Consider the following 27,281-nt stretch of genomic DNA (forward strand, 5'->3'; position numbering starts at 1 on the left):
GTCCAAGTATTTGAAATGCCAGTAATATTGGATTGTGACTACTTTATGGCATAAAATAGTTTTTCTATGAATAAAGGCTCACATACGGATAAGACTTAAAAAAAATGTGAAGATTTGAAAACAAAGCTACAGAAATTAAAACTGTGTTGTACAGTCATAAATATTAACCTTCATATCAATGGCACTGAAGAGACAAGGCAGAAATAGGATTCAGTATATACTAGAATTAGTAGAGGATGAAGGTAGTATTCTAAATTACTGAATCAAAGTGTCCAATAAATTACAGAATACAAAATAAATATTTTTAAAAACAAGAGATTTCCTATATAACAAACTTTTCCAGAAAGAAAACTATCTGGCTGGGCGCGGTGGTTCATGCTTGTAATCCCAGCACTTTAGGAGGCCACAGTGGGTAGATCACCTGAGTGAGGAGTTCAAGACCAGCTTGGGCAAAATGGCAAAACTTCATCTCTACAAAAATTAGCCAGGCATGATGGCCCAGTGCCTGTAGTCCCAGCTATTTGGGAGGGTGAGGTGGGAGGATCACTGGAGCCCAGGAGGCAGAGATTGCCGTGAGCAGAGACTGTGCCATTGCACTCGAGCCTGGGCAACAGAGTGAGACCCTGTTTAAAAAAAAAAAAAAAGAATTTTCAAAAATGTTTATGTTAACTACACTTACAAAGACTAATCTTCAAAGACTTTGGCATTTTAATTTAAAAATGTTATACAGCACCATGTTTTTAAATGGTTAAAATTGGTTCCCTAAGCATTTATATAGATGACAAAGTACACATTCAAACATTACATTATTCATTTAAAATATAACTCTCAATTTTGCACTTAGTATAGAAGTATAGTATGTATTGAGCTTCATTCAACTATTCATTCAACAAATGTCTATAAAATGATTATTGTCATGTGCCATGTGCTGGATGAATACATTAAAGTCTACTAAGGGAATCAGATATTACAATGTAGCACAATAAGTTTTATTTTTTATTTTTATTTATTAATTTTTTTTTTTTTGAGATGGAGTCTTGCTCTGTTGCCTGGGCTGGAGTGCAGCGGCGCGATCTTGGCTCACTGCAACCTCTGCCTCCAGGGTTCAAGAGATGCTCCCACCTCAGCCTCCTGAGTAGCTAGGACTACAGGCGTGTGCCACCACACCCAGCTAATTTTTATACTTTTTGTAGAGATGGAGTTTTGCCATATTGGCCAGGCTGGTCTTGAACTCCTGAGCTCAAGTGATCCACCTGCCTCGGCCTCCCAAAGTGCTGGGATTACGCCCAAATATGTGAGCCACCGCTCCCTAGTTTTATAATAAGAGTATTAATGATATCTTGCACACAGGCCCTTGGAGCATCCGTAAGATTCACAGTAGAGTGGGAATTTGGCCTGAATCTATCTACACCAATAAGAAAAAAATGGCATGTGGGGAAGAGATAAGGACACTGCAGATGTTAGACAGCATGTGGAAAGACACTATATGAAGTCCAGAAGGAGTAGGGAGAAGTCAAGTGTAGTTAGACGTGTACAGTTGGTTGAGGGTGCAGGATTTTGACTAAACATGAGTTCAAATTTTGGTTGTGCTACTCACTAGCTGGAGGAATTTTTGCAAGTAACTAAACCTAAGTTGCTGTCCTTTCATCTGTAAAATGGGGATAGTAACAATACCTAGATTGCAGAGTTAACAGGAAGATTTAAGAGCATGTGTGGAACCTAGTATTGTGTCTAACCTACCCAGACTGAGAGCTAAATAAATGGGCCGGACACAGTGGCTTCTTCCTGTAATCCCAGCACTTTGGGAGGCTGAGGCGGGTGGATCACCTGAGGTCAGGAGTTCGAAACCAGCCTGACCAACATGGTGAAACCTCATCTCTACTAAAAATACAAAAATTAACCAGGCATGGTGGCGGGCGCCTGTAATCCCAGCTCCGGGAGGCTGAGACAGGAGAATAGCTTGAACCTGGGAAGCAGATGTTGCCATGAGCTGAGATCACGCCATTGCACTCCAACCTGGGCAACAAAGCAAGACTCCGTCTCAAAATAAATAAATAAAAATGAAAATAAATAAATTAATGGTAAATATTTTTATATTATTTATTACTACTTTATGTAAGTAATAGCAAAAAACATTTGGCTACATATTTCTGAGAATTTTTCATTCTATGGCCTTAAAATTTTTTTAATTTTTAAATTTAATTTATTATTTATTTATTTATTTTTCTTTTGGAGACAGAGTCTTACTGTGTTGCTGAGACTGATTCCTGGGCTCAAGCAATCCTCCCACTTCCGCCTTCCAAATAGCTGGGACTACAGGCATGCACCTGGCCATTCTATGGCTTTTTAAATGACAAGTGAGTGTTAATTGCCAACCTCTTTTAGATGTTCTCTAAACGAAAATGGTATTTGTTCAGGAATAGGACATTGCAATGGGAATATGTGTGCCATAGTAAACTATATGCATGTATAGGGAGGTAAAGGAAGATAAAGGTTTTTAAAGGAAAAATAAAGAGGATTACAGAATTGTTTTGAAGTGATTCTCCTTCAAAGGATCCATAACAAGGATCTGTAACAAGGGTGGCATCAGTCAAGGTTGGCTGGCAGATGTCCTCACAGAAGTATTTTGTGTGTAAGGTTGTGATGATCTTTGTGCAATGTTGTGCTTTTTGTAGTCTTTTGTGATAGTGTTGGTTACGAAGCACTCATGCATGAGAACCCTCTCTTCATAGCCTTCCTCGGTTCTATTTGTCAGGATTTTGTTTGTTTTTAACACAAATGACACCATTTTGATTCTGATGACTTTCTTGTAATAATGAATTCACTTTTTCATACAGAGCCCAAGAGTATAAAAGTATCACTTCTTCCTGAGCAAAAATATGGTAAATGAGTTACCTCAGACCACATTCGCTTAGGGAATAATCTCTACCCCAGAATCAGTGGTTTATGTAACTGCCTGTTATAGAACTTGATAGTCTTAAAAGCTTTACAGAGAGCATCTATTACATGGTAAAATGTCCAAAATGTAGAAAATTTCTATGAATTCAAGCATATGCATGTGGCTTTGCAAGTATTTTAAAATCATTTGCATGAGTAATTGTCCCTCAAAAGAATAAGCTGCATTCGCGTATCTCTTTCTTTAGGTCTGTTTCTGTCTCAGCCTATTGCACTCAGGTTTCTGTTCCTTTTCACTCTTGACTCCCTGAAACGACTCTGACAAATATTGCAAATAGATACCTAATGGCCAAATCAGTGAATTTTTTTTAAGCTTTTGGTTTCCATGAATTCTCAGAATTGGACATAGTTGAACTGCCTCTTCTTTTTGAAATTCTGTCTGTACTTTGGCTTCATGATGCCACACCCACCTGGTTTTCCTCTTACATCTCTGGCCACTCTTTCTTGGTATGTTTTATTTTTTCCTCTTCTCATTACCTGCCCTTAATGTTGGGTATCTGCAGGGTTTCTGTCTTTGGCTTTCTTCTCATTCTACAAATTCTCCATGGGATGATTTCATCCTCTTTATTGCTTTCCATGAGCAGATGTATAATAATATGAGTCTCAAATTTAATCTCCATCCCTGACCTCGCTCCATTGTTTCTGACTGGCTTCTAACTCTAGTTACTAACAGAATATCTCCATCTGGCTGTCCCAGAGACACTTAAAATCACTATATCCCAAAATGAATTTAATCTCTTTTTTTTTCCAACCTGTTCTATCTCCTTCACTCTCATCTTGGTGACTGGCTCCCCTATCCATACATGCACAACCCAGAGAGCTGGGAGTTATCCTGGCTTCTTTTCTTTCCTTAGCCAAATGCCCTCCCCATATTCAATCGGTGTCCAAGTCCTGTTGATTCTATTTCGTGAACATGTTTTGGCCTCTTCTGTCCATCCCCATTACTCCCAGCAACTCACATCTTGACTATTGCAATAGTATCCTAACCAGTCTCCTTGCCTTCACTTTTAGTCGATCAAGTTGTTTCATTTCACTGGTAAAACTTCTCTGGTAGCTTTTCACTGAATATGTGCTAAAACCCAACTTCCCTGCATGGTGTTCCATATTCTTGATGATCTGGCTTCAGCGAATTTTTGAGTCTTGTTTTTTTTTTCCACCCCTCCTTTTCTGTCCACAGGATTGCATGCTGTTGGGAAGCTTTTCCTCAGCGGCTGACTGCAGAGCTGTTTATGAACCCCACACACAGGCAGAATCACTCAGTTCTGGCCTACGTCCATAGCTGCGTTCTCTCACAGGTTTCCATCATGGCTCCCATCATCTTTTATTAAACTTATTTGTTTATATGCATACTTCAGCCTATTTCTCTGGCATCTCATAGTATTTAAAATAATTTTTGGCATAAATATCAGTATCAATAGATATAGATCAAGCACTTCCTTAAGGAATTCCTCAAGAAACTTCCTCTAAGAACTTCCTCAAGGAACCTGGAAAATGAGAACAACTCCCATCTCTTTGATAATTCCTCAAACTATTCTATCTCTAGCATGTAATAAACATTGTCTCACTGTGGGATAATTAAGGAATCAGAGAGACCGAGGGGTTGAGGAGGAATTATTTAATTATTTAGGTGCACCAACCCCGTCAGATTAACATCCAAAGGACTGAGCCTCGAACAAAGAGTCAAGCTACCTTTTAAGCATTTTGTGGGACGGGGGAGATCTGTGCAGGGGAAAGCATATTACAGAAGCAAGAAACAAAGACAGTTATTCAGTTGAGACATGCATTACATTATTTCTTACTTTTCAAGGAACAACATGTTTTATGACTTGAGATTATCTGTCTAGTGACCTTGCAGCTGCACAGCTAGAGAAACAGTCTTCACAATGCCTGGGAAAGGGAGAGACAAGGTCACTAGCCACAGAAAAATAGGCAGTTAATTTTAAAGGACTCCTGTTCTTTCTCTTCTTCAGGGGGAATTGGGTTTTCTTACATACAATTGAGTTTTTGCTTACACATTCTTTAATTTCTTTTAATTCCTGTTTCAGTCTGACTGAAAATAGAGGAGCTACCTGGTTGCACACAGTACTGATTCCCACCCAATGTGTTTCTATGTTCTTTGAAAGACAGTGTAATTGTGACTTAGTTGAATTAAATTGATGTGCTCTCCACAATCATCCCATAAAATATTCACTATCATTATCACTGTCATTATAATCTGGCTCATAGGCCAGATTAAGATGGTCAAATAAGTTAGTTTGTTAAACCAATTTAAAACACACAGTCTTAGCTTTGTACAGTGGAAATATGGTAGCCAATGAGGTTTATCCTACATTATTGCTAATTGAAAACTTTTTCCAATACTGGCTCACAGGCCAGATTAAGATGGCCTATCATTATAGTCTGGCTCATAGGCCAGATTAAGATGGTCAAATAAGTTAGTTTGTTAAATCAATTTAAAACACACAGTCTTAGCTTTGTACAGTGGAAATATGGTAGCCAGTGAGGTTTATCCTACATTATTGCTAATTGAAAACTTTTTCCAATACCCTGCCATGACAACTTGCTAGATAGTCAGCATTGGCAATTTTTGACAGTCACTATGGAGACTGAATTGTTTTAGAAAAAAGCAGGAAGCAAGGGGAAAGAGATTGGGTAGGTGAACACATTTAGATCAGGCAGGTGAAAGGACCACACTACTGTGGGTCACTCAGTGTTCATATGTTCTGCCTCTTCTGCCTTCTCCAAAGATGGCATGGTTACAAGAACCAGAGTGTAGGTAAGAATGTTCAGAGATGGAAGGTTCAGGATGCCAATCTACGCTTGCTCTATCAAAAAGACTGAGGTTGCTGGGTGCTGGGGCTCACAACTATAATTCAAACACTTAGGAAAATTGAAGCAGGCAGAGTGCTTGAGCCCAGGAGTTCAAGAACAGCCTGGGCAACATGGTGAGATCACGTCTCTATAAAAAAATTAAAAAAAAATTAGCCGGGCATAATGGTGCATGCCTGTAGTCCCAGCTACCCAGGAGGATGAGGTGGGGGGATCACCTGAGCCCCAGAGGTTGAGGCTGCAGTGATCAGGCAATGAGCCATGATCGTGCCACTGCACTCCAGCCTGGGTGACAGAGCAAGATCCTATCCCCAAACAATAAAAATAATAAAAAGACAGAGGCAGGTATGTGTGGCTACACCTATAGCTCAGCGATGACCTTATGAGCAGCAATATACATTTTAAGCACAAAACAAATGGGTTAGAATGAATGATACCAATGGGTGGTCAATTTGAGGTAGACCAGACTGATTCATGCTTTATGAATATTTAAGGTTTATTTTGCTTTCCATCTCTATCTACAAGTAACACTCTTGTTTGTTTTGTCCTTTTAACATATGTTTAAGAAGTAAATGTCTATTTATTCTATGTTTAACATGTTTCATGTGTTAATGATGTACTTATTATCTGTACTTAACATATGAGTTGATGTAACATATACTTACAGGTAAGTTTCATCTATCCCATTTGTTTCTCCTATTCTTTAGGGCAGAATTGAAAATTCTTAAATAATACAGCAAATGTATGTTACATTATGGATAAAAATCTGAGGCACAGGGCCAGTAAGTCCCTTCCACAAAGTCCCCGCCACTTTTCCAAGGGCATGAAAAAAAGTCAGGTTTCAAATATAAAACATCTGGCTCCAGAGCCCTTTTTTTTAGTGACAGGGTCTTGCTCTGCTGCCAGGCTGGAGTGCAATGGCATGATCATGGTTCACTGCAGCCTTGACTTCCTGGGCTCAAGGTTCAAGTGATCCTCCTTGCCTTTGACCTCCCAAAGTACTGAGATTATAGGTCTGAGCCACCATGCCTGGCCTAAGAGCCCACTTCTTAATCACCATCCTAAACTGATTCCTAATTTGCCTAAGAAAACACAGCTGCTAAGTCTGACCTTAAGTCCAGTGCTGTTCATGCTAATTACTCTTTGTGTATAAGTACTCTCGGGCCAGGAGATCTGTCTTGTTCATCTCTGCATTTTTACCACCAAGCACAGAGCCCGGGCAAATACTTGTTGACCAAGAGAATATCTCATTTTATAACTTTTGTTTTTCTTTTGGGTTATGTTAGATGTGTGGAATAATTCCAATTTAACATTTAAGAAAATTTAACTTTTGGCATTTAAAGTTAAATTACCTTAGGTATTTGATTTAAAACTGATTAACCTAAAGAAATATCTAGTTGCTACAGAATAAAAGATAAGGATCTGTGAACTGAGATCTAGCATTGATTGTGAAACTGATCCTCTTAAAGGGCTTCTCTGCTTCACTTTCTCTAGTAGGAAAATGGTCCTAGTAACTCTTATCTACTCCCTTCACCAGCAATTGTTACATTGTCCATTCTTCCTATTACTAGCATATCTTTAAAAAACGGCTTCTGCTTTATCAGTTAGATATTATTAAAAGATGTAAGTCTGTCTATAAATTCATAAAATCAATGAACCATAAACATATTTACATATTAAAAATAACATATTTTATATCCTTTTAAAAGACAGATTTTATGCTACATTTGAACATGTTGAACATCCTGTAATTTGGTAAATATCCTACAATTTTCCTCATTCATTTGACTTTTGTGAGAGAAAACAATTAGCCTTCTGAAAGAAGTTAACATACATTATATGCTAGTAAAATATTTTAATGCCTCATCTGTTCCACATTTTTTTAAATGTTTATTGGCATGTTTATTTCCCCGCTTACGAAAATATTGTTTCTCTGTAGGAAGTTGGCAGTAATCTCAATAGATACATGACTAGAACTCAACGTAATGGGTGATTAATCCTGGCTACCCATCAGAATCACCTGGGACATGTAAAAAAACAAAACTGATGCCCCGGGCCTACCTCAAACAAACAATTTAAGTCAGTATTTCTAGGGCTGGAATTGGGACATCTCTATTTTAAAGAACTTCTCAGATATTCTACAAAATACTTGACCAGCACTCTTCAAAACTGCCAAGGTCATCATAAACAAGGAATGTCTAAAAAACTGCCACAGATCAGAGGAGGTAAAGGAGACATGATAACTAAATGTTATGTGGTACCCTAAGTGAGATCCTGGAATAGAGAAATAATATTAGGGGAAAAGTACTGAAATCCAAGTAAACTGTGGAGTTTAGTTAATAGTAATGTAACATTGATTGTTGTTCCTTAGTTGTAACAAATGTATCATCTTACACAAAAACAAATGTCAATATCTCACGCAATAGAGAAACTGGGTATATGGGAACTGTCTACTATTTTTGTGACTTTTCTGTAAATAGAAAGCTATTCTTTAAAAAAGTTTATGTAGAACATCTGATTATATGCTAAAGAGTAAAAGATAAAGATCTATGAACTGAGATCTAGCATCCTTTGTGAAACCGACCCTTTAAAAGGGCTTGTTTCTCTGTGCTTCACTTTCTCTAGTAGGGTTGAAAATCACTTATATAGTAATCTGCTTACAGTGTACCAGAAAACAAAAAGACCCTGTGAAATACTGAGCCCAATTGTCAATTGTTGGCATGTGCGTTCTTAAAAATTTGACACTTAGAAACCATGGGCTGCTTCATTAGGACTTTTAGGGAAATTACATTTCTACCGGCAGTCCCAGGGCAACACAAATAGACCAATGACAATACACTTAACTATAACAATCACAATCCTGATAATTACTGGCTTCCAAAATACAACAATTCGAGAAAGACTGCTTAGTAGAGAAGAAAAGGTAACAATAAATTTCTTAGTTTAGAAGCATAAGGTTCATTTTAATATCTATGAAAAATATAAATATGTGGATTAAATATAATGTCTAACGTTTTCTCAGACCCCAGTAGTTTGAGAAAAGACTACCTGGATTTAGCTGGTCACATCTCTCTTTTCAAAACCGTTGCCATTAAGCATATTTGTCATCTGTGCAAATTTCTAGAGAAAAGTCAGAATTGTTTTTGAAGAAATCACTCTGCACAAGTAAACACTTGCCAAACAGCAAGTGCCAGGAGACGGTGTTTCACAAAGCTCTTTTTAAAAATTATTATTTTTTGCACACATTATCTAGTTTGGTAAAACTGTCACCAATTTACAATCCGGAATCACCATGTGAGTCAAATTAACAAATGTATTAGCAACTTGTAGTCAATCAGATTGTAGTTCCAGCTCCCTAACTCAATGCAATTTTAATAATTTCTCTTCTCTGAGTCTATCTCAGTTTCTCATCTGTAAAATGAGTAAAAGAAAGCCCTTTGCAGTTCAGACGTTGAGATTCGGTGGGAAGGACCTCGAGAAATAGAGTGGAGAATTTCAGGATTTAGGGCTTTAGGTCTTGATGGGTGGGATGGTACGGTGGAAGCTGTTTACTTGTTTGTGTTTCTAGAATCAGAAGGTAAAGCGAGAGGGACAGAAACGAGCGAATGGAAGTAGGACAGACACCGGACAGAGATCAACTCGGGACTTTTCTAGACCTGCGGGGCCGGCAGAGCATTCGGTTGCTAGGCAACTGCGCCTCCTGGGAGGGCGGAGGACCCCCCCCCCCAGGGGCAGGTGTCTAAGTCACTACCTTTTTGTTTAGCCGCGGTGGTTTCTTCTCAAAATTAATGAAACCTGTAGCCTTTAAAAGTACACAATTTTTTGCAACCAAGTTTAGTCAAGCCCTGTAGCCGAGTTCTGCTTGCGGTGGTTTTTCTTTTTCCTGTTCTCAGGCGCGCTGCAGACACCTCTCGGGCAAGGCCCCAGCCGTCGCGGGTTGCCGGGCAGAGCCTGACGCCGCCAGCTCCTCGCTCCCCGCCCACCGCTCTCCTAGAGCGCTGGGCCTTCGCTGGCCGCACCGGCAGTCATGGGCTCGGAGATGGAGCCGCTGCTCCTGGCCTGGAGCTATTTTAGGCGCAGGAAGTTCCAGCTCTGCGCCGATCTGTGCACGCAGATGCTGGAGAAGTCCCCTTATGACCAGGTACCGGCCAGCTCCCGTCAGCCTGTGCATCCTGACGCTGAGGCTGCGGGGTCTGGGGCATATTCCGGCCCCGGGTGGGGAGGCCGGGGAGGAAGGCCCGAGGCGGGGCTGACCGTTCGGCCCTCGGAGGCGCCCGGAGCGAGACCTTGTGGAGCTGTGGCTAGCGCGTCCGCTGTCCACCACCCCCACAGGGATAGCAAGTTCTGTGCCATGACCGTCCCCTCCTCACAATCTTCAGCCTCCCCTCCACTACGTGTCCCGGAGTGAGAGCCCTGAATTTTACTTTGACGAGGAACTTTGATAATTCATTTATACTTCATATTGATGGGCTTTAAACTCTCAGCGTGTGCGTTATTAATTTCTAAACAATATGCATAAACGAAGATCTGTGACTCTCCACCTCCTGTTAACATAGCTGCATTTTTCCTTTTGGATCGAACATGTGATCCTCCCACTTCAGCTTTAGACTGTTGTCCAAGAGTGAAGGAGGCCATCAGTTTAGCTTGAGGCAAATATGCAAGTTAGAGGAATGAGAATCTAGGAGGGAGAAAGATACATTCATTATTTAAAAAATTACCTGGACAAGGGAAGCTATAATTGTAGGAGGAAGAAATGGGAAAGAAAGGCTCCTTACAAGAAGGAATGATGGCATTGATAAAAAGAGAACTTAAATAAACTAATGTGTAGAGCGACTGGAAAAGGTGGTATACAATGTACGTGAGTGGTACAATTCTGGTGGGCAGGTAGCTCCTGGAATAGGCAAAAAAGGAGAAAATGGGAGAACAGAAGTAGCACTGTGGCAGTTTGTCAGTGCTTTTAGTAAATGCGGAATATACTTACATAGTTCTAGTTCCCTAGCTTTTCCTCTAGTGGTGTTGCCTTGGAGATGTTAGAAAAAAATGGAAAATTGAAGGGAGTTACAAAAGCGGAGGCCTGAGTGTGAATGCTGTTACTAGGCTCTGCCTTAGCTCCCAGCAAATGGATGATGGATGATAACCTGCTGAGATGAATATTTTGTCCTTCAGATAGTACATCTCTCTTAGAACAGCCTACGTTAGTGGTAATGCAAAGCTAGGTTCTGTTGTTAGTTCGCATCAGTTAATAGGACTATGTTTCTGTAGACAAGCATTTTTCCAAGTGTTTTTTTTTTTTTTTTTTTTTTCTGAGATGGAGTCTCGCTCTGTCACCCAGGCTGGAGTGCAGCGGCGTGATCTCGGATATCTGTAACCTCCGCCTCCTGGGTTCAAGCGATTCTCCTGCCTCAGACTCCCAAGTAGCTGGGACTACAGGTGCGTGCCACCACTCCCGGCTAAGTTTTTGTATTTTTAGTAGAGATGGGGTTTCACCGTGTTAGCCAGGGTGGTCTCGAACTCCTGACCTCGTGATCCGTCCGCCTAGGCCTCCCAAAGGGTTGGGATTACAGGTGTGAGCCACCGCGCCCGTCCCCCAAGTGTGTTTTTTGGCATAGTAATCTCATAGATATTGCTTTAAAAAATACACAATCAAATATGTTTGGTAATCGTGACAAAATATTGATCCCTTTACGTTGGTACAATGGAAACTTAAGAACCTTTGATGTGGCTGGGCGCGGTGGCTCACGCCTGTAATCCTAGCCAGGCCTGGTGGCGGGCGCCTGTAGTCCTAGCTACAGGCTGAGGTAGGAGAATGGAGTGAACCCAAGAGGCGGAGCTTGCAGTCAGCCGAGATCGCGCCACTGCACTGCAGCCTGGGCGACAGAGCAAGACACGTCTCAAAAAAGAAACTTTGATGTGCCAGACATTGTTCTAGGCATAACGGTTTGCAGGAACTTTATGTGCTGTTTTCATTTTTCCATTGAGTTCGGGTAGTTTTCATTCTGTGTTCCACAAAACAGTAGTCCCAAGAGCTGTTCAGTGAGAAAAAGTTTCCTCATTAAATACATTTGGGAAATGTGTGTTCCTTCTTGGAGATTCAGGATGTACCGTAAAGGCTCTGAGTAGTTTTGAAGAAAAGGAAACTAGTTTTGCCTATTTTTGATTAATGCAAATAATTAAATAGTTCTGAAACTTATTTGACCACCGGATTCCTTTTTTTTTTTTTGGCCCAGGGAAAGGGTCAAATATCTTCACTGTTATCGTGGGAAGATGTTGGTACATTGGGAAATGTAGGCGAAGCAGCAGTATTTTTATTAATAGTTTAAGACCCTCTAATCTTGAGTTCATAGTGACATTCAGTATTGCACCAATGAATTGAGATATCAGGACTTTATATGTATTCATCTCAATGACCTTTCCTTGAGTGCTTACTACAGATTGTGTATCTCTTATTCGATATGTGACCAGACCTGAATAGAAATTTCAAAAAAAAGTTATTGTTTTATTTTTATGAGCAAGGGTTGATATGTTCAGCTCCAATAAATATCAGAGTAGGTCTAAGAGAATCAGTACCAGATCTGGAGGAAACTTGATATTATTTTCCTTTCTAATCTTTTTTTTTTTTTTTTTTGAGACGGAGTCTCGCTCTGTCGCCCAGGTTGGAGTGCTGTGGCCGGATCTCAGCTCACTGCAAGCTCCGCCTCCCGGGTTCACGCCATTCTCCTGCCTCAGCCTCCCGAGTAGCTGGGACTACAGGCGCCCGCCACGACGCCCGGCTAGTTTTTTGTATTTTTTTTTTTTTAGTAGAGACGGGGTTTCACCATGCTAGCCAGGATGGTCTCGATCTCCTGACCTTGTGATCCACCCGTCTCGGCCTCCCAAAGTGCTGGGATTACAGGCTTGAGCCACCGCGCCCGGCCCCCTTTGTAATCATTTTTATGTGTTTTATTTGTTTATTTGTTTTGTTGAGGTAGTTTATTATGGTTGAACGGTATATATTGCCAGAATAATGAGTAGCATTTTACCAGGAATAGACGTTTAACTTGATGTTATCTTACCAAAGTTGGATTTTGATACTAGGTAGGGCTATTGAAAAGTTTACTGGGCTTACTCATGTTAGTCGTTCTTTGACCTAACTTTAAACACTGTACTGTTATTACTCTATGTTTTTCGTAGCACCAGTTTCTGTATTTTGCACCCAGTTGTTATTTCATGTTGGAAATATTTCCCAGAATGATTTTTCCCAAGCTTGAAGAAATCCTGCCTTTTTCTTAATTAAAAAAATTAATATTTATGTTAGAGTGTTGACACGATTAATGAAAAGCTTTAGGAAGGAAGCTTAAGGAAGTTCCTTTCATTACAAGCTTGAAAATTCTCTTTCCTTAGAAAATGACTCCAAGATGGCAAGTCTGTATGGTATCCCAAGCACCTGACGCAGTCAGGCACATGGGGGCTCTTATTATGTATTTGCTGAATGAGTGCATCGATCATGTTCGTATATGGGCTTTGATGGAGTTGTTCATATGTGCCCTATGAAGATCATCCTAGTTGCCTGATCATCTTTGTCTTCCCCTGCCCCATCCTTAATTTTCAGCACCATAGGTTCTTAAATGGACACTTACTTTTTCAATAAATATAATTTCATTATGGGCATTCTTAATTCTTGTTTTGAGGGTCAGTTTCTAAAAATCAGCTTTTAAAATTCTTCCTGGGTTCCTCCAGGAGAGTGTTTGTAATAGTAATGATCATCATTGCTATTTCTTACAGTGCTTTCGTTGTTTCAGTGGAGGAAGTTAAATGATGGAGAGATTCACCATCTATGAAAAGCTAACAGAAATGTGACCAGAGCAGGAGTAGATGGTCCTCTGCTCTGCAGTTAACTGGTTCACCTTCATGCCCCTTTAGCCTCCTGGGCATTTACTGAGGTTTCCACATTTGAGAGTAATTTTCCTCTGTAACTGTTTGAATTACTGTTCTGTGCCACCAAACTGATTATAGTATGGAGTGACTTTGAAACTCCTGGACACATAGAGGAGCCCAGAAATTAAAGTATTTCTTCTGAGTGCCAAATGGATTTGTTTTTGCTCTTACGTTTTCCCCTCCCCATTACAAAAGATAGATTTTGTTTTTAATAATGTCATTTTTCACTTTTGGTTTTGCTTATTTTTCTCCCAGATGAGTAAAACCTCTTAAAAAATGATTTCTTATTTGTTAATCTTTTTATAAGCTGGTCCAAGGAGCTTCAAAAAGATAACATTTTGGTCCTGATACATTAGCATATTGAGATGAAGCCCACCTCTAAGACTATTTCGTATGCATTTATTTCGCCTTTAAGGGATACTGTTTTGGTGTAGAATCATCAAAAGTCTTTAATTATTGCCTCGTATTTTCTATTAGGATTTCTGGATTTTATTTTTGATAGTCGGGCTAGCCAGAGAGGTATGATGTACTATGCAATAGCTTGTTTCTTCAGAGTAACACATTTTAATTTGGCTACAAAAGAACTGAAGGGTAGATTAAATATAATAATACGGTGTTTGGTAATGGGGAAGGGTTCTTGAAGAACATGGGTTCTCAACTGCTTTTTCTAGACGCAGAATAGTGAGGGACAGAGGCCAGCCAGGATCTATAAGCATGAAGGGTATTAAAGTTCAGATCTGTTAAGAATAAAGAAAGAAAGATAACTTATTAATTTATTATAATTTCCCTTTTTTGATTAAATATAGTAGGAATAACCAATTCATAGAGAAGCTTTATCTTTTTCAAAGTGTTCTTTAAATCGTGACTGAAAAAGTGGTTAAAAGTTGTAAGATATAAAAAGGAAATGCAAAACAGTCCTCTCTGTACAGCACTGTGACCTAGAGGGAACGTTTGCTTCTGCGGCTCATGTTGATCGTCATCCTGATTAGTTGCTTAATCTGTTTACTGTTCTTTGTGTTCCATATGTCAGATTCATGGCTTTAAATAAAACCAGTCCTGGTTTTCAGCTCCATTATAATTAAACAGTTAATAAAACGTGAAGGTTTTTCAGGCCGTGGGATTTTTAAAAGACAATTTGCTTTCATTAATGGGGTAGGTGTCTGGTAGATTTTCAGATTATTGAAATCGGTGATTCTGAGGGTGGGACCCATGAGCTGTGTATCAGAATGGGAGAAAGACTTTTTTCTAACTTACATTCTCGCTTTGCCCCAATCTCTGCGTATAATGAGAGATGTTACAGAGAGGAGGGGTTATTATTGTAAATGGTTTGAAGGAGGAGAAATGGCTGAAAATGACTGGCTTAGATGAAAGATATGAAACCAGGGCTCCCCAATGAGCTCTATGTGAGTAGTTGGTTGAGACGGTGATCTGGTGATCCAAGCCAAAGAACATGTCGTGTGATTATCTAATTGGTTTCCTCTTTGGGGCCATGGAGACTTAGCCAGACTTAATCCTTTGATTCTATACACTGTGGGGCAGGTCATTTATGAATTTGTATTCCTGCTGACTTACACAGATTACACTCCCACTTGGCTGCGTGGTCACTAGATCTCTCTAACCTTCTGAAATCCGTCAATTCCTCTATTCTCTTAAACTTTTTTGCCCTTCTTTTATTATTAAATTTTTAATAATGACTCAGCAATTTAAGCGTGGAGCTGAGGAGACTCATTAGCCAGCATAAGTACTGGTGGTAATTAGAAAGTTGCATTCAGAATTATCTGGAGATTTAATTCCCTAAAGTAACAGAAACAAGCTAAGAAAATGCTGAACCCTAGGGTGGAAGGAAGGAAGCAAACAGATGTGACTTGAAGTTGATGCTAATGGGTATTTTCTCATTCTAGGAAGTGGCACTCTACTTTCCATGTTTTGTTACCTACTTTGAGGGAGAGTCAGAGGAAGTTTTAATTTGATCTTCCATCAGTTCTGTGTTCTGAAAGGGGGAGTAATAGATGGTTTGGTGCTTCTGTTAAGCTTATACTTGAAAAAGTATGATAATATATGTGAAAGAACTCTAAAAGTTGTGAAGTTTTCTTAAAAATGCAAGGTTTTATTATTAGTCCTTAAGATTCTCCTGTGAGGTGGGTGCTATTGCTTTAATTTGAGAAGGTAATGTAGATTATATGACTTTGTCAAGGTCATGCAGCTAAGTGGCTCCCTGAGGATCAAGCCTAGCCCACGTCTTCTGACTCTACAGCAAAGCCTGGAGCTTTCTGCTCAACTGCGTTGATACCCATATAAATCACTTGCTAGAATAAGTGAAGCTGCATGGGTGGATTAATTTAAATCACAAGACTATGACTGAGAGAGACCCAAAGAGGAAAGGCTCAGTGATTTTTTAAAAAGAGTTTTCCCCTATCTCCAAATTAAAACATTCCGACTCTTTTCCTTCATAGTCCTGCTCCTGATGGATCTCCAGAGATCCATGCCTGTCCTTGGTCTCTCCACATCCTACGGTAGTCTGTGTTCCGTCCTTGCTGTCATCCCACATACTCAGCAGAGTCCTGCTCTGGACCCAGAGTGTCTAGGTTCAAATACTGCCTCTATACCTTTGAAGTAAGAGACCAACAGGACTTGTTTTGTGGTCACAACACTGCTGACCAAAACAGGATCTGGTCTAGACAGGATAAAGTGAAGAAACCAGCAGATGGCAAGGAAAGTGACCGCTCGCTGCCCTCACTGCTCATCAGCAGAACACCCTCCCACCAGCTGCCACGACAGTTTAAAAGTGCCATGGCAATGACCCAGAAGTTACCACCCCTTTCCATGGCAACAACCTGTAAGTTACTGCCCCTTTCCTAGAAAGTTCTAAATAACCTGTTCCCTAATTTGCATTGGCCCACCCCTTAATTTGCATGTAATTAAAAGTGGGGTTTTGTTTTTTGTTTTTTGTTTCTTGAGACGGAGTCTCACTCTGTCACCCAGGCTGGAGTGCAGTGGTGCGATCTCAGCTCACTGCAAGCTCCACCTCCTGGGTTTACGCCATTCTCCTGCCTCAGCCTCCCGAGTAGCTGGGACTACAGGCGCCCACCACCTCGCCCGGCTAGTTTTTTGTATTTTTTAGTAAAGACAGGGTTTCACCGTGTTAGCCAGGATGGTCTCGATCTCCTGACCTCGTGATCCACCCATCTCGGTCTCCCAAAGTGCTGGGATTACAGGCTTGAGCCACTGCACCCCGCCAAAAGTGGGTTTTCATGAGTATAAACACAGTTGCCAAAAGCCCATAGTTGCTGATTCTGGCCACACTGCCTATGAGTTAGCCCTACTCTGCAAGGAGCAGTACCAGTCAATAAAAGTGCTGTCTAATACCACTGATTCACCCTACAATTATTTCCTTGGCAAAGTCAAGTACCCTCCTGGGCTAAGCCCCAATTTTGGGGCTCACAGGTCCTGCACGACCTTGCTCTCAGAGTGTTGTCATTTGTAAATGGTGATGATAGTATACCTATATCTCAGAGGGTTGTTATAAGGCTCATGAACATGTGGTAAGTGATAAAAAAATGTTAGCTGCTATTGTCTGTACACTTACAGATATTTGCATGCAGGATTCTGTCATCTATATTTTTCTTAAAGGATTGCTGGGAATCTGGAAAGCATTTGTGAGGAAGATGTCCAGTGAAATGGATGGTGAAAGGATGTTGAATATAGTTCACAAATCATTGGCACTCAATAATTTCCAGAATAATCTCCCCCTTCTCTGACTCTCTCATCTTCCATGTCTTCTGCTTTTCTTTTGTTCATCTAAGTCACCTGTGTTTGACAATAATGTGAGTACAGTGTTTGACACATTGTACTGTATTTTAGATGCCTCCCTGACTAGAATGTTGTGAAATTAATGTGTTCTTGGCCTCGTACCCACGTAGGCCTGGTCTCCATTTTCCATCAACGCAATTCCTCACCTGTCTCTGCACCTCCCTACTCATGAGGCCTCTCATTTTCTCCTCTGACCATCATGTTGATGATTTCCCATAATTTCCCTGCACTCTTCATCCACATGATCAGTCCTAAATGTATCCCTGAAGGCCAGAAGAACAAGACAGAGAGACCGTGAAGACCTTCCTCAGTGAGCAGAAATCCTCTGAGGCTGAACTGGTGGTTTCATTTTGTGTCACTGGAGGAATCTACCTGCCCTTGGCAAATCACAGCATCCAGTTTCAGTGACTTCTGTCTCCTTTAGCTGTTTTTTCCTTTTCAAGCATTGTCTACAATCACCTCCAGTAAACTTTCTCCCCCAGTTTTCTATAATGTATTGGATTTATCTTGTATCTCTCCTAAACTTTACCTTTCATTCCTGCCTTATTACGTCCAACTCTCTTTTTTTTTTTTTTTAAATCTCCAAGAGGCACTGGCAAGAAGGAGCACTTGATTCCCTCAACCGTTTGTATGACCTTAAATTACTTAATGTCTCTGAATTTGTTTCCTTATCTATAAAGTAGATAATAATACTTGCCTGCTTTCCTCAGATGGTTGTTATGAGACTCAAATGAGATAATGGGCTATAGAGATATGTATACAAGTAAACAGAAGAAAGAAAGAACTCCTTACTTCTTTCATTTGGCGTGTCATTCCCTGGATTGGTGTGTTTCCTTAAGTTTGGATTGTGTTTAGGAAATCTATACTTTTTCCACATTCTTGGTAGGCGCACTGGAGTTGAAAACCTCCAATTACTATGTGTTCTCTAGTTGCTGTTTTGTGTTCGGTTCAGTTGATTGCTACATCTTCTGTAACTCTCATCCTTTGGGGCCCTCATATTCTAGCCTAACTTAACCTTTTCCTCTCATGTTCCTACCATTTTGTCATGTTAAATAAATTGCCTGTCCTTGCATGGTGACCATATGGTTTGCACATTGCTTGTAAGAGTAATATATTCTTTAAAAATGTTTGAGGTGTTCTTTTTGGATTTAGAGCTGTAGAAAGCAAGGATCTTCTTTCCTTTTTCTGTGTCTTAGTACTTTCCCCAGCAAAACAGATTAAGTACTCAACAGATGCTGCTGACTAGACAGACATGTAAGTGTAGATGTTTTATAAATACATTTGTTATAAGTCTGATTTTTTTAAACCAATGGATTTCTATTTAATTTGTACAGAAAAACCCAGATGCTGAATTTGTCAGCATGTGACACTAACGCATATTGTGTAGTTTATTTATAAACATTTCTTGGAGGATATTATTGTCAGAATTAACTTATTTTTAGTCATGAATCCCATTGTATTTATGAGGAATACAAGGGTTTGTATTGTGTGGATTTTCCTTCTTCTCTTTAAGTGATTAAAGTCTGAATGTTTTAACCACCATGAACTTACTTTTGAATAAAAGGAGATATTTCCTTGGTATAGTTATGAAATTATTCTTAATTTCTGATATATTGTGTGTTCATTAAATAAGTAGTTAAAGTATCTTCTCTTTGCACTTTGACTGAGGTTAGATTAATTAGAATTTTCCGATCATTGAAAATTTAGCATTCTTCAATGTGTATTCATTTTACACAACTCTTGAGAACACTTCTGTAGGAAGACTAAAGTTAAATTTTGGATTTTTATTGAATGAGTTAGAGTTCACCTACAAATACTTGACTGGTCATTAAGACTTTTTATTTTAGAAACTGTATTTCTTAAAACTGTTTACTGCCTTCTTAATGCTTTCCAGGAACCAGATCCTGAATTGCCAGTGCATCAGGTAAAGAAAGGTTTAGCTGCAACCTTTAGTTTAGAGAATTCTTTAATTGCTATTGCTTAGTTGTTGCTATAGATTAGAAAATCTGCTGCATATCTTCCTGTGGGTTTATAAAATTAGCCATATCTATCAGATATCTGTGCCTTCTTATGTAAATAAATGATTATATTTTCAATACTTTTGTGTATATTGATAGCCTTGTAGAACTAATAATGCGCTCTATTCATTGGGATTTGGAGCTTAAATGGAAATGACCAAGATGGATTAGAAGGATAAGAAAAATAAAGAAGGAGGTGAGGGGAACCAAGGGCTTAGAAAGGGAGTAGGAGAGTCAGTGGGATGACAAATGTCTGAAAGACTATGATGGATGGGATGGCATGTCTTGAGTCAAGGGTGGACTCTGCTTGGGAAGGTCTTGGTTTTAACTGACCTGGTGGCTCTAAGAGGGAGGAGCCTGCCACGGTGAGGGAGGAAGGAAAGGACACTGCCCAGACAGTCACATTGACCAAATCAGTTTGGGTAAGGATGGGAGGCAGCTAGAGGCTTGCTAACTGGATCAGACATAAGGGAATGAATTGGGAGGAAGCCCTAGGAGAGAGGAGGGGACACCTGGCCAGTGATACTTTTAGTCCAAGAGAGTTGCCAGTGAGTCTGGGACTAAGGAGAGAAGTTGTGCAGAGTTATAAATCAGAGAGCTTAAATGTTGCCATGTGTTTGCCCTGCCAAGCGAGATGGAATGTTAACAGGGTTTCTTTAGGTAAATAAAAGACTTGAACCTTATTAGGGGTTCATATGAGTAATCAGCAAACTTTTTAGAATAGAAAGCAGTTTACAAAGTACTCTTATGGAGGTTTGTGTAGTATTAAACACACATTGTAAATAGGTTAAAATGTGGCACTGTGTTCTTTAAAAGGCTGACGTTTGTCTTTTGAATGTTCATAATCTTGATTTTCAAACTGATAGATGGGGCAAAACTATTTTTTTGCATAATATTGGTACAGGTCATTCAAGAAGGATCAAAGTTATAAATACTATGGATTTTTTTCTCAGGAAATTTGGAAGATTTTGATTAAAATTTAAAACATCAAAAATTTGCATTGCAGGAATGGTTTTAAAACTATAAATGGCATTTAAGAGCTTTAAACTAGCACAGGGACTTCATGAAAAATCTGTATTTGGCATTATTTTCCAGTTCTGTTTGTATAGACTTAATTATCCACTGTATGATGATACAAAAGGGAACAAGGCTGACTAGATTCTTTTGGCCTTACTATTTACACTTTTGGAATTTCTTATTTTTGCACATTGTTACAACTTCAAAAGGAATGAGGCTATATACAATAACAATTCAGTATCTTGTGCCTAAGTTTTCATTTTCATAGAGTAGGCAGAGTGTCAATAGTTACTGAGTCTTATGATGTTTAAATCAGGTCAGACAGACTGTTCCTTTCATAGCCTTATTCTAATAATAACCTAAAATTGTTTCTTACATGCTTTAAACTACTGGCCTTGCATTCTGTATTAAGAGTAACAGAATAATTTAAACATGCTTTGCTCAGTCAGCAGAGTTTTAAGCCCTTCATATGTTTATTTTTATAACTAAAACTGAACTAATGTCACAGTGGATGGAATGAGTGAGTCAATATTTTCCTGATGTTTGCTGGCAAGTATCTGCCTCAGGAGTAATGTCCTGTAGACTAACTCAGTTGGTGAATGAGATGGGATTGTGTTTCACAGATATAAAGGGAAAAATTGATAACGATTATTCATTTAGTTTGGGGAATCTGTGCTTTTCCCTTAAAAAACAGAGTTCCTAAAGCATCAATTCTTATTTTTATTGATATTATGGTGCTTCTAATACATAAATATTTAAATAAATTTGCATAAACTATTTTTTTAAACTGTGTGACTCTCCCATTTATTAATAAGTAAACATATCTGATAAGGCAACTTTATATTTTTGTTTAGTTTCAAGGGGTAGTTTGGAGTTACTGTGTGTGCTTTGTTATTCATTTTATTTTCATCACTGATTAGTTTTAAAGTTTTTTTGACTTTTTTTTAAGCAGGCAGAGGATTTTAGGACTGTAAAACATACTTGGCTTGTTTCCAAAGTAAAAAAAAAAATTATTTTTTTTAAAGCCAAAGCTCCATCTGCTGTTTTCATTAAAATCTCAAGAATTGTTCACATTGCCAGGAGCAGTTCTTTGAAAACAGTCTGATGTTTAATCAAGCAGTGATATGTGATTTTCAAGGTCATTTTTTGTTAGAACAGAAGAGAACTCAGGAAGATTAATTTTCTCAAACACTGATAAAATTTAAAATTGAATAACAATGTGAGTAGATTTTATTCTAGAGCTGTAAATATCAAAAATTCATACCATTGTTTCTTAAGAATTATATTTTAGAAATTAAATTAATATTTATTTATCTCTTTGAAAGAGTGGATTCTTATGTAATAAAATTTTTAAAAAGATATTCCTAGCCTTGGCGCAGTGGCTCACACCTGTAAACTCAGCACTTTAGGAGGCCAAGGCAGGAGGATCACTTGAGGCCAGGAGTTCAAGACCAGCCAGGGCAACAAAGTGAGATCCCATCTCTGCAAACAAACAAACAAACAAACAAAGCTGGGTTTGGTAGTACACATCTGTAGTTCTAGCTACTCTGGAACCTGAGACCTGAGGTGGGAAGTGGAAGGATTACCTGAACTGTGGAGGTTGAGGCTACACCACTGCATTCCAGCCTGGGAGACCGGGTGAGAGCCTGTCTCAAAAAAACATTCCTATTTGACTTTGATTTCGGAAGTATTTATTCATATTGCAGGGAAGGAAGAGTGGATTTTCTTTTCTATATTTTGCTTAGCCTAATATAAAAAATCTGTAACTCTTTAATATTTAAGAGGTCAGTTGGGGGATGGATGTCAAGAATCATGATGGATTGGACTATGGAATAACAATATGAAATAACAATATGAACTTGAAAATAGTTAAAAGTAAAATATATTAATAACCAACTATATAAATGCTAAATGCTACTATAATGATAAAACTTGATGTTTAAAACTTGACTTAAGGCCGGGTGTGATGGCGCACACCTGTAATCTAAGCACTTTGGGAGGCCAAAGAGGGTGGATCACCTGAGGTCAGGAGTTCAAGACAAGCCTAACCAACATGGTGAAACCCCATCTCTACTAAAAATACAGAAAATTAGCTGGGCGTGGTGGCAGGTGCCTGTAATCCCAGCTACTTGGGAGGCTGAGGCAGGAGAATCACTTGAACCCAGGAAGCAGAGGTTACAGCGAGCTGAGATCGTGCCATTATACTCCAGCTTGGGCAACAAGAGCAAAACTCTGTCTCAAAAAGCAAATGAATAAATAAACAAGCTTGATTTAGGTAGGACTCTAAATCATAGTTCTGAAGCCTCATTAACTTCTCATTATCAGGATAAAAATTTACATACCTCACTGTGGCATACAGGATCCATCACCTGGCTCCTGACTTTTTCTCTGACCTCTTCCCTGATTCTTCAGTTTTCCTAGGGTCTCCAGACATGCCATAGGCTCTCTAGCTAGCCTGCCTATTGTCCACTTCGCCTGTCCACTGGTCCCCGCTCTTCACTTCTACCCTTCCTTCCACTCCCAGGTAGCTGGACACATTTCCTCTGTTCTATCACACACTTCTTTTTGTTTTTCATTTTTGTTAGTACATTTTTCCCATTACATGGAAATTCTTTCCAGTTAGAACTAGGACTCTGATTTACTCCTCTTTGTATACCCAGGATGTAGCATGCAGTAGGTGCTCCCTAGTAATATGGCAGTAACAAGCAGAGCTCATGTGGTGCTTTGCTGTTCCAGCAGAAAATGCTGCAGTCCTTCTTGTCCACCAGAGAGTGCTGAGCAAAGAATGCTCTTTTGAAAAATCAAAGCTGTCAGATACTTGCAGGGCAGTATGACCTGTAGAGATTTAATATAAATCAGTATTGCCTATTTCCATCTTTGAAGTTAAATTAGAACGTTAGCCCAAGCCATTGAGGACTTCCGCAAGCCCTGGGAGCAGTTGTATACATATGGTATTGTTCCTGATCTTTGATGAGTGAAAACCTGAGATTTTTTTTCTATACTTTGGTGGCTCTCACAGTTCCAATTGGAGTTCCGGTAGGAATTAAAAAAAATTTTTTTTACAAATAAGTTAGTTTTTTGAGTCCATATTCTACTCATCCAATTGTGTTAAATTCATACATAACATTTGAAACACTTTCTTCTAAATTTTTAAATAATCTGGTAAACCTCAAGCAGAAAAGTGCAAGCCAAAAGCTAATCATCTAACCAAATGTAATTTCACTTTGGGAACCTAAATATGTTGTAGAGGCAGCCATCTTTATCCTTATTAAAATGAACGCATGACGTTATTCTTTTTTTTTTTCTTTTAAAAGAAATATTCATAGCGTGCATTCCAATTACTTGACCTCACAAAAGGATCTCTGCTTTCCAACTTCTATAAAATCACACACTTGTCACCTGTCATTTCATCCAATAGGTGATGTATTCAGGGAAATTACGATCCATGTTTTAATCTTCTCATGTTTCCTTCTCAGAACCTAGCCTGATGGTGTTTCATTAGGGGGTGCTCAATGAATATACTTACTGAATGCATCTTGAGTTCTTTACGTGGGGACTTTCTGGACCTCCTGTAGCTCTCACCTGTTCCTTTCCAGTCCCTTGGCCTTCACTGAGCCTGCTTCACAGCCATATATTCCTAGTATACTGAGCCTAATCCCTCCCCAAATTTCCTTTGCTGCTACTTCCTTTAGGCTCTAGAGTCACTTCTGTGCTGCAACTTCAAGAGTTGCCTTCTTTTCAAATCCTCCACAGGACACCAAGCTTTATTGTTTTCTGCCTCTATTCTGTAGTAAAGGAAAGGTAGAAATTTCAGATAAAATAATTTCATATATTTAATAAGAAATTTAATTGTGTACATGTTTACATTGAATTTTTCAAAGTAAAGCAAGGCTGATAAAATATTTTCCAGTTATATTTCTTAATTACCTTTTCCCTTTTTTTCATTATCTAGCAGGTTTTCTACTGACTAGATCACAAAGCAACCAGTGTTGTTTCATTATTGAAATTGGGTAAATTGATCTTAGTTCAGTTCAACTAACATTTCTTGAATAACTACTGTCTACAAAAAACACAGATATTATGGAAAATTCCAAAGTGAACAAGGTATAAAAGCTTGCATTTTGGGGACGGAAGAGCTAACATATACCCAAATAAATAGAGTGTTTTTCAAATATAGTGAAGTGGGCAATAATAGAGGCATAAAGAGAACTCTCTGTGAGAAATACAAGAGTGTATAATAGGTTTAGAACTGGAACATCAGGGAAGGCTTTATAATAAAGGACTTGACCTTGAAGGAGGAAGGCAGAAAGAACAATGTGGTTGTAGCTTTATTCATTTGTTTTCCAATTATTATTTTAGTAAAATTTTCTTTAAAGATCTCTTTTTATTTCTAAAAAGGGGTGTTAGAAGACTACCAGGTAATTACCCCACATTTATTTACTATATAATTGATACATTGGTTGTTTCTTCATTAATAATGATGCCTTCTTGTATTAGTTTTTGACATGGCCCTTTAAATTAGAATAACGTGTCAAGAGGTAAACATGTTTAATACAAAATGAAACAACAACAATGAAGGATGGCTATTCTATAAGCCGTGTAGTATTTCTAATGCTATTTTAATATATGTTTTATTTATGCATGGTTTTTAGGCAGCTTGGATCTTAAAAGCAAGAGCACTAACAGAAATGGTGTACATAGATGAAATTGATGTAGCTCAGGAGGGAATTGCAGAAATGATGCTGGATGAAAATGCTATTGCTCAAGTTCCACGTAAGTATTGGGTTTTCAGTTAAGTTAATGAAATACCATTAAGAGGAAGACTACTATGTATAAGAGGAATATATGTATATACCTATATATTTCTACACTTTATATATATAAACATTATATACATGAAACAAAAATGATGAAAAAAAATTACTTCGAGTAAATGGTTTCTGTTCTGACTTATAGTACAAAGGCTTTTTCCCCACAATTCAGTTATCTTAAACTTAAGGTATGAGATTGATGTATAACAATTTTCTAATACAAGCTATATTATACATTTTAGAAGTAATTTATATCTATGTTCAACTGCTGATCATATGGAAAAAATTTATAAAAATACATTCTATTTGAACTACTTGTCTAATATATCAGAATATTGTTTATCTGGGAAGTATCCAAACAACAGAGGTGTTCTAAGAGGACTTTAAAAAAAGATCATTTGAAAACATCACTTTATTGTTATAATTGAGCATGATTTGCTCTAAGTCATAATGTGAGGTAATGAGGTGATATGCAGGGCTGTGAGTGTCTGTTGGGATTGTCCCAGAGGCACAGTCCCCAGCTTGCAGATGTGGTGGTACAAATGGTATTGGATAAAGGCTGGTCCAAGTGCAGTGGTGTTTACAACTACTTGATCACAACCCATTATAGATTTCTTTGTTCCTTCTCCACTCCCACTGCTTCACTTGACTAGCCTTAAAAAAATGGTATTGAATGATAACCAGGACATTCGGTGGTCTTGCTGGTACTTATAGTTCTCAGTCATTTATATCTTTTGGAAGGTAATAGCTGTTTTAAACCTTCAAATAGAAATTGAGAAAAAAATACATATTTTTATGTTAAAATGTCTTTCTTTACCATTATTTTGTTCTTTTAGAGTTAAAATATCTAAATTCTAGATATTGTGAATAAATTATGTTTTATTGGGAGAAGTTTATATGAGAAATAATTGAACTATGAGGATAGAACCATTATTTTGAACTTTGAAGCCTGTTAGTCTTGAGTTTAAATCCCAGCCCTACTAATAGGCTGACCTGTTTATTTAATTCTGTGAACTTTTGTTAAATGGGTTAATACTACCTGCTTTACAGACTTAGTGTGAAGATTAAATGTGATGACATAAGTAACATGATAGGTACTCATTAAATATTAGTCTAAAACACATTTCCCTAAAATATATTTCTTGCTATTAATGTCTTTTTCACCAGGCCAGCACAGTTCTGAAAACTGTATTAGCTTACAGTTTTTACAGATTAATAGTTAATACATAAATTGAATTAGCCATCCTGTCTCCTAGGCCCTGGAACGTCTTTGAAACTCCCTGGAACTAATCAGACAGGAGGGCCTAGTCAGGCCGTTAGGTATGTACTTCTGCTTCGTATCCTCTGCCACTAAATATTGATCAGACTGTATGAGAGAGAGTCTTTCTTCAAATGATCTTTTTTGTATTATAACAATTTATAATCTTCACAGGCCAATCACACAAGCTGGAAGACCCATTACAGGTTTCCTCAGGCCCAACACACAGAGTGGAAGGCCAGGCACTATGGAACAGGCCATCAGAACCCCCAGAACCGCCTACACAGCCCGCCCTATCACCAGCTCCTCCGGAAGATTTGTCAGGCTGGGAACGGTAAATTATATCAGCTTTCCCATAGCCTTGTATGACTTTGGTATTACCAAAGTAGCTTTATACATTGGTACATCATTTTCCCCTGTTGTTATAGTGGAGAATTATATGGAAGATTTTTGAAGGTGGTTGTTTTTATTTTATGTTGCTTTTATATTTTTATGCATATTAAACTTGTTTATGTTTCAAGAGAAAGTTTCAGATCTCTTGTTCTATTGTTTTTCCTCTGTAGGCTTCCATGCTTACAAGTCCTGATGGACCATTTATAAATTTATCTAGACTGAATTTAACAAAATATTCCCAGAAACCTAAGTTGGCAAAGGTATGTACTTAAAATG

General features: G+C 38.6%; 1 protein-coding gene, 1 non-coding gene and 1 pseudogene across 3 annotated transcripts in view; all 3 read left to right on the forward strand.

The window, feature by feature from the left end:
• Positions 1-5,240: 5,240 nt before the first annotated feature.
• LOC140710156 (U4 spliceosomal RNA) lies at positions 5,241-5,369 on the forward strand (annotated as a pseudogene).
• Positions 5,370-5,425: 56 nt separating this feature from the next.
• LOC119619213 (U4 spliceosomal RNA) lies at positions 5,426-5,561 on the forward strand. Its single transcript, XR_005235633.1, has one exon. It is a non-coding gene; the product is annotated as a U4 spliceosomal RNA (small nuclear RNA).
• Positions 5,562-9,677: 4,116 nt separating this feature from the next.
• TTC8 (tetratricopeptide repeat domain 8) overlaps positions 9,678-27,281 on the forward strand; it is a 54,382-nt gene continuing 36,778 nt past the window's right edge. Inside the window, exons 1-6 of one of the 2 annotated variants that reach the window (XM_007987547.3) lie at positions 9,732-9,925; positions 19,403-19,432; positions 25,196-25,316; positions 26,611-26,674; positions 26,787-26,946; positions 27,176-27,265. In XM_007987547.3, coding sequence (XP_007985738.1) covers positions 9,812-9,925; positions 19,403-19,432; positions 25,196-25,316; positions 26,611-26,674; positions 26,787-26,946; positions 27,176-27,265 — 579 coding nt within the window. In that variant the 5' untranslated portion in view covers positions 9,732-9,811. Of the gene's footprint in view, positions 9,926-19,402; positions 19,433-25,195; positions 25,317-26,610; positions 26,675-26,786; positions 26,947-27,175; positions 27,266-27,281 lie in introns of both variants that reach the window. The other variant, XM_007987548.3, reaches the window with a different exon arrangement.

This window comes from Chlorocebus sabaeus, chromosome 24, assembly GCF_047675955.1.
Source record: "Chlorocebus sabaeus isolate Y175 chromosome 24, mChlSab1.0.hap1, whole genome shotgun sequence".
NCBI lineage: Eukaryota > Metazoa > Chordata > Mammalia > Primates > Cercopithecidae > Chlorocebus > Chlorocebus sabaeus.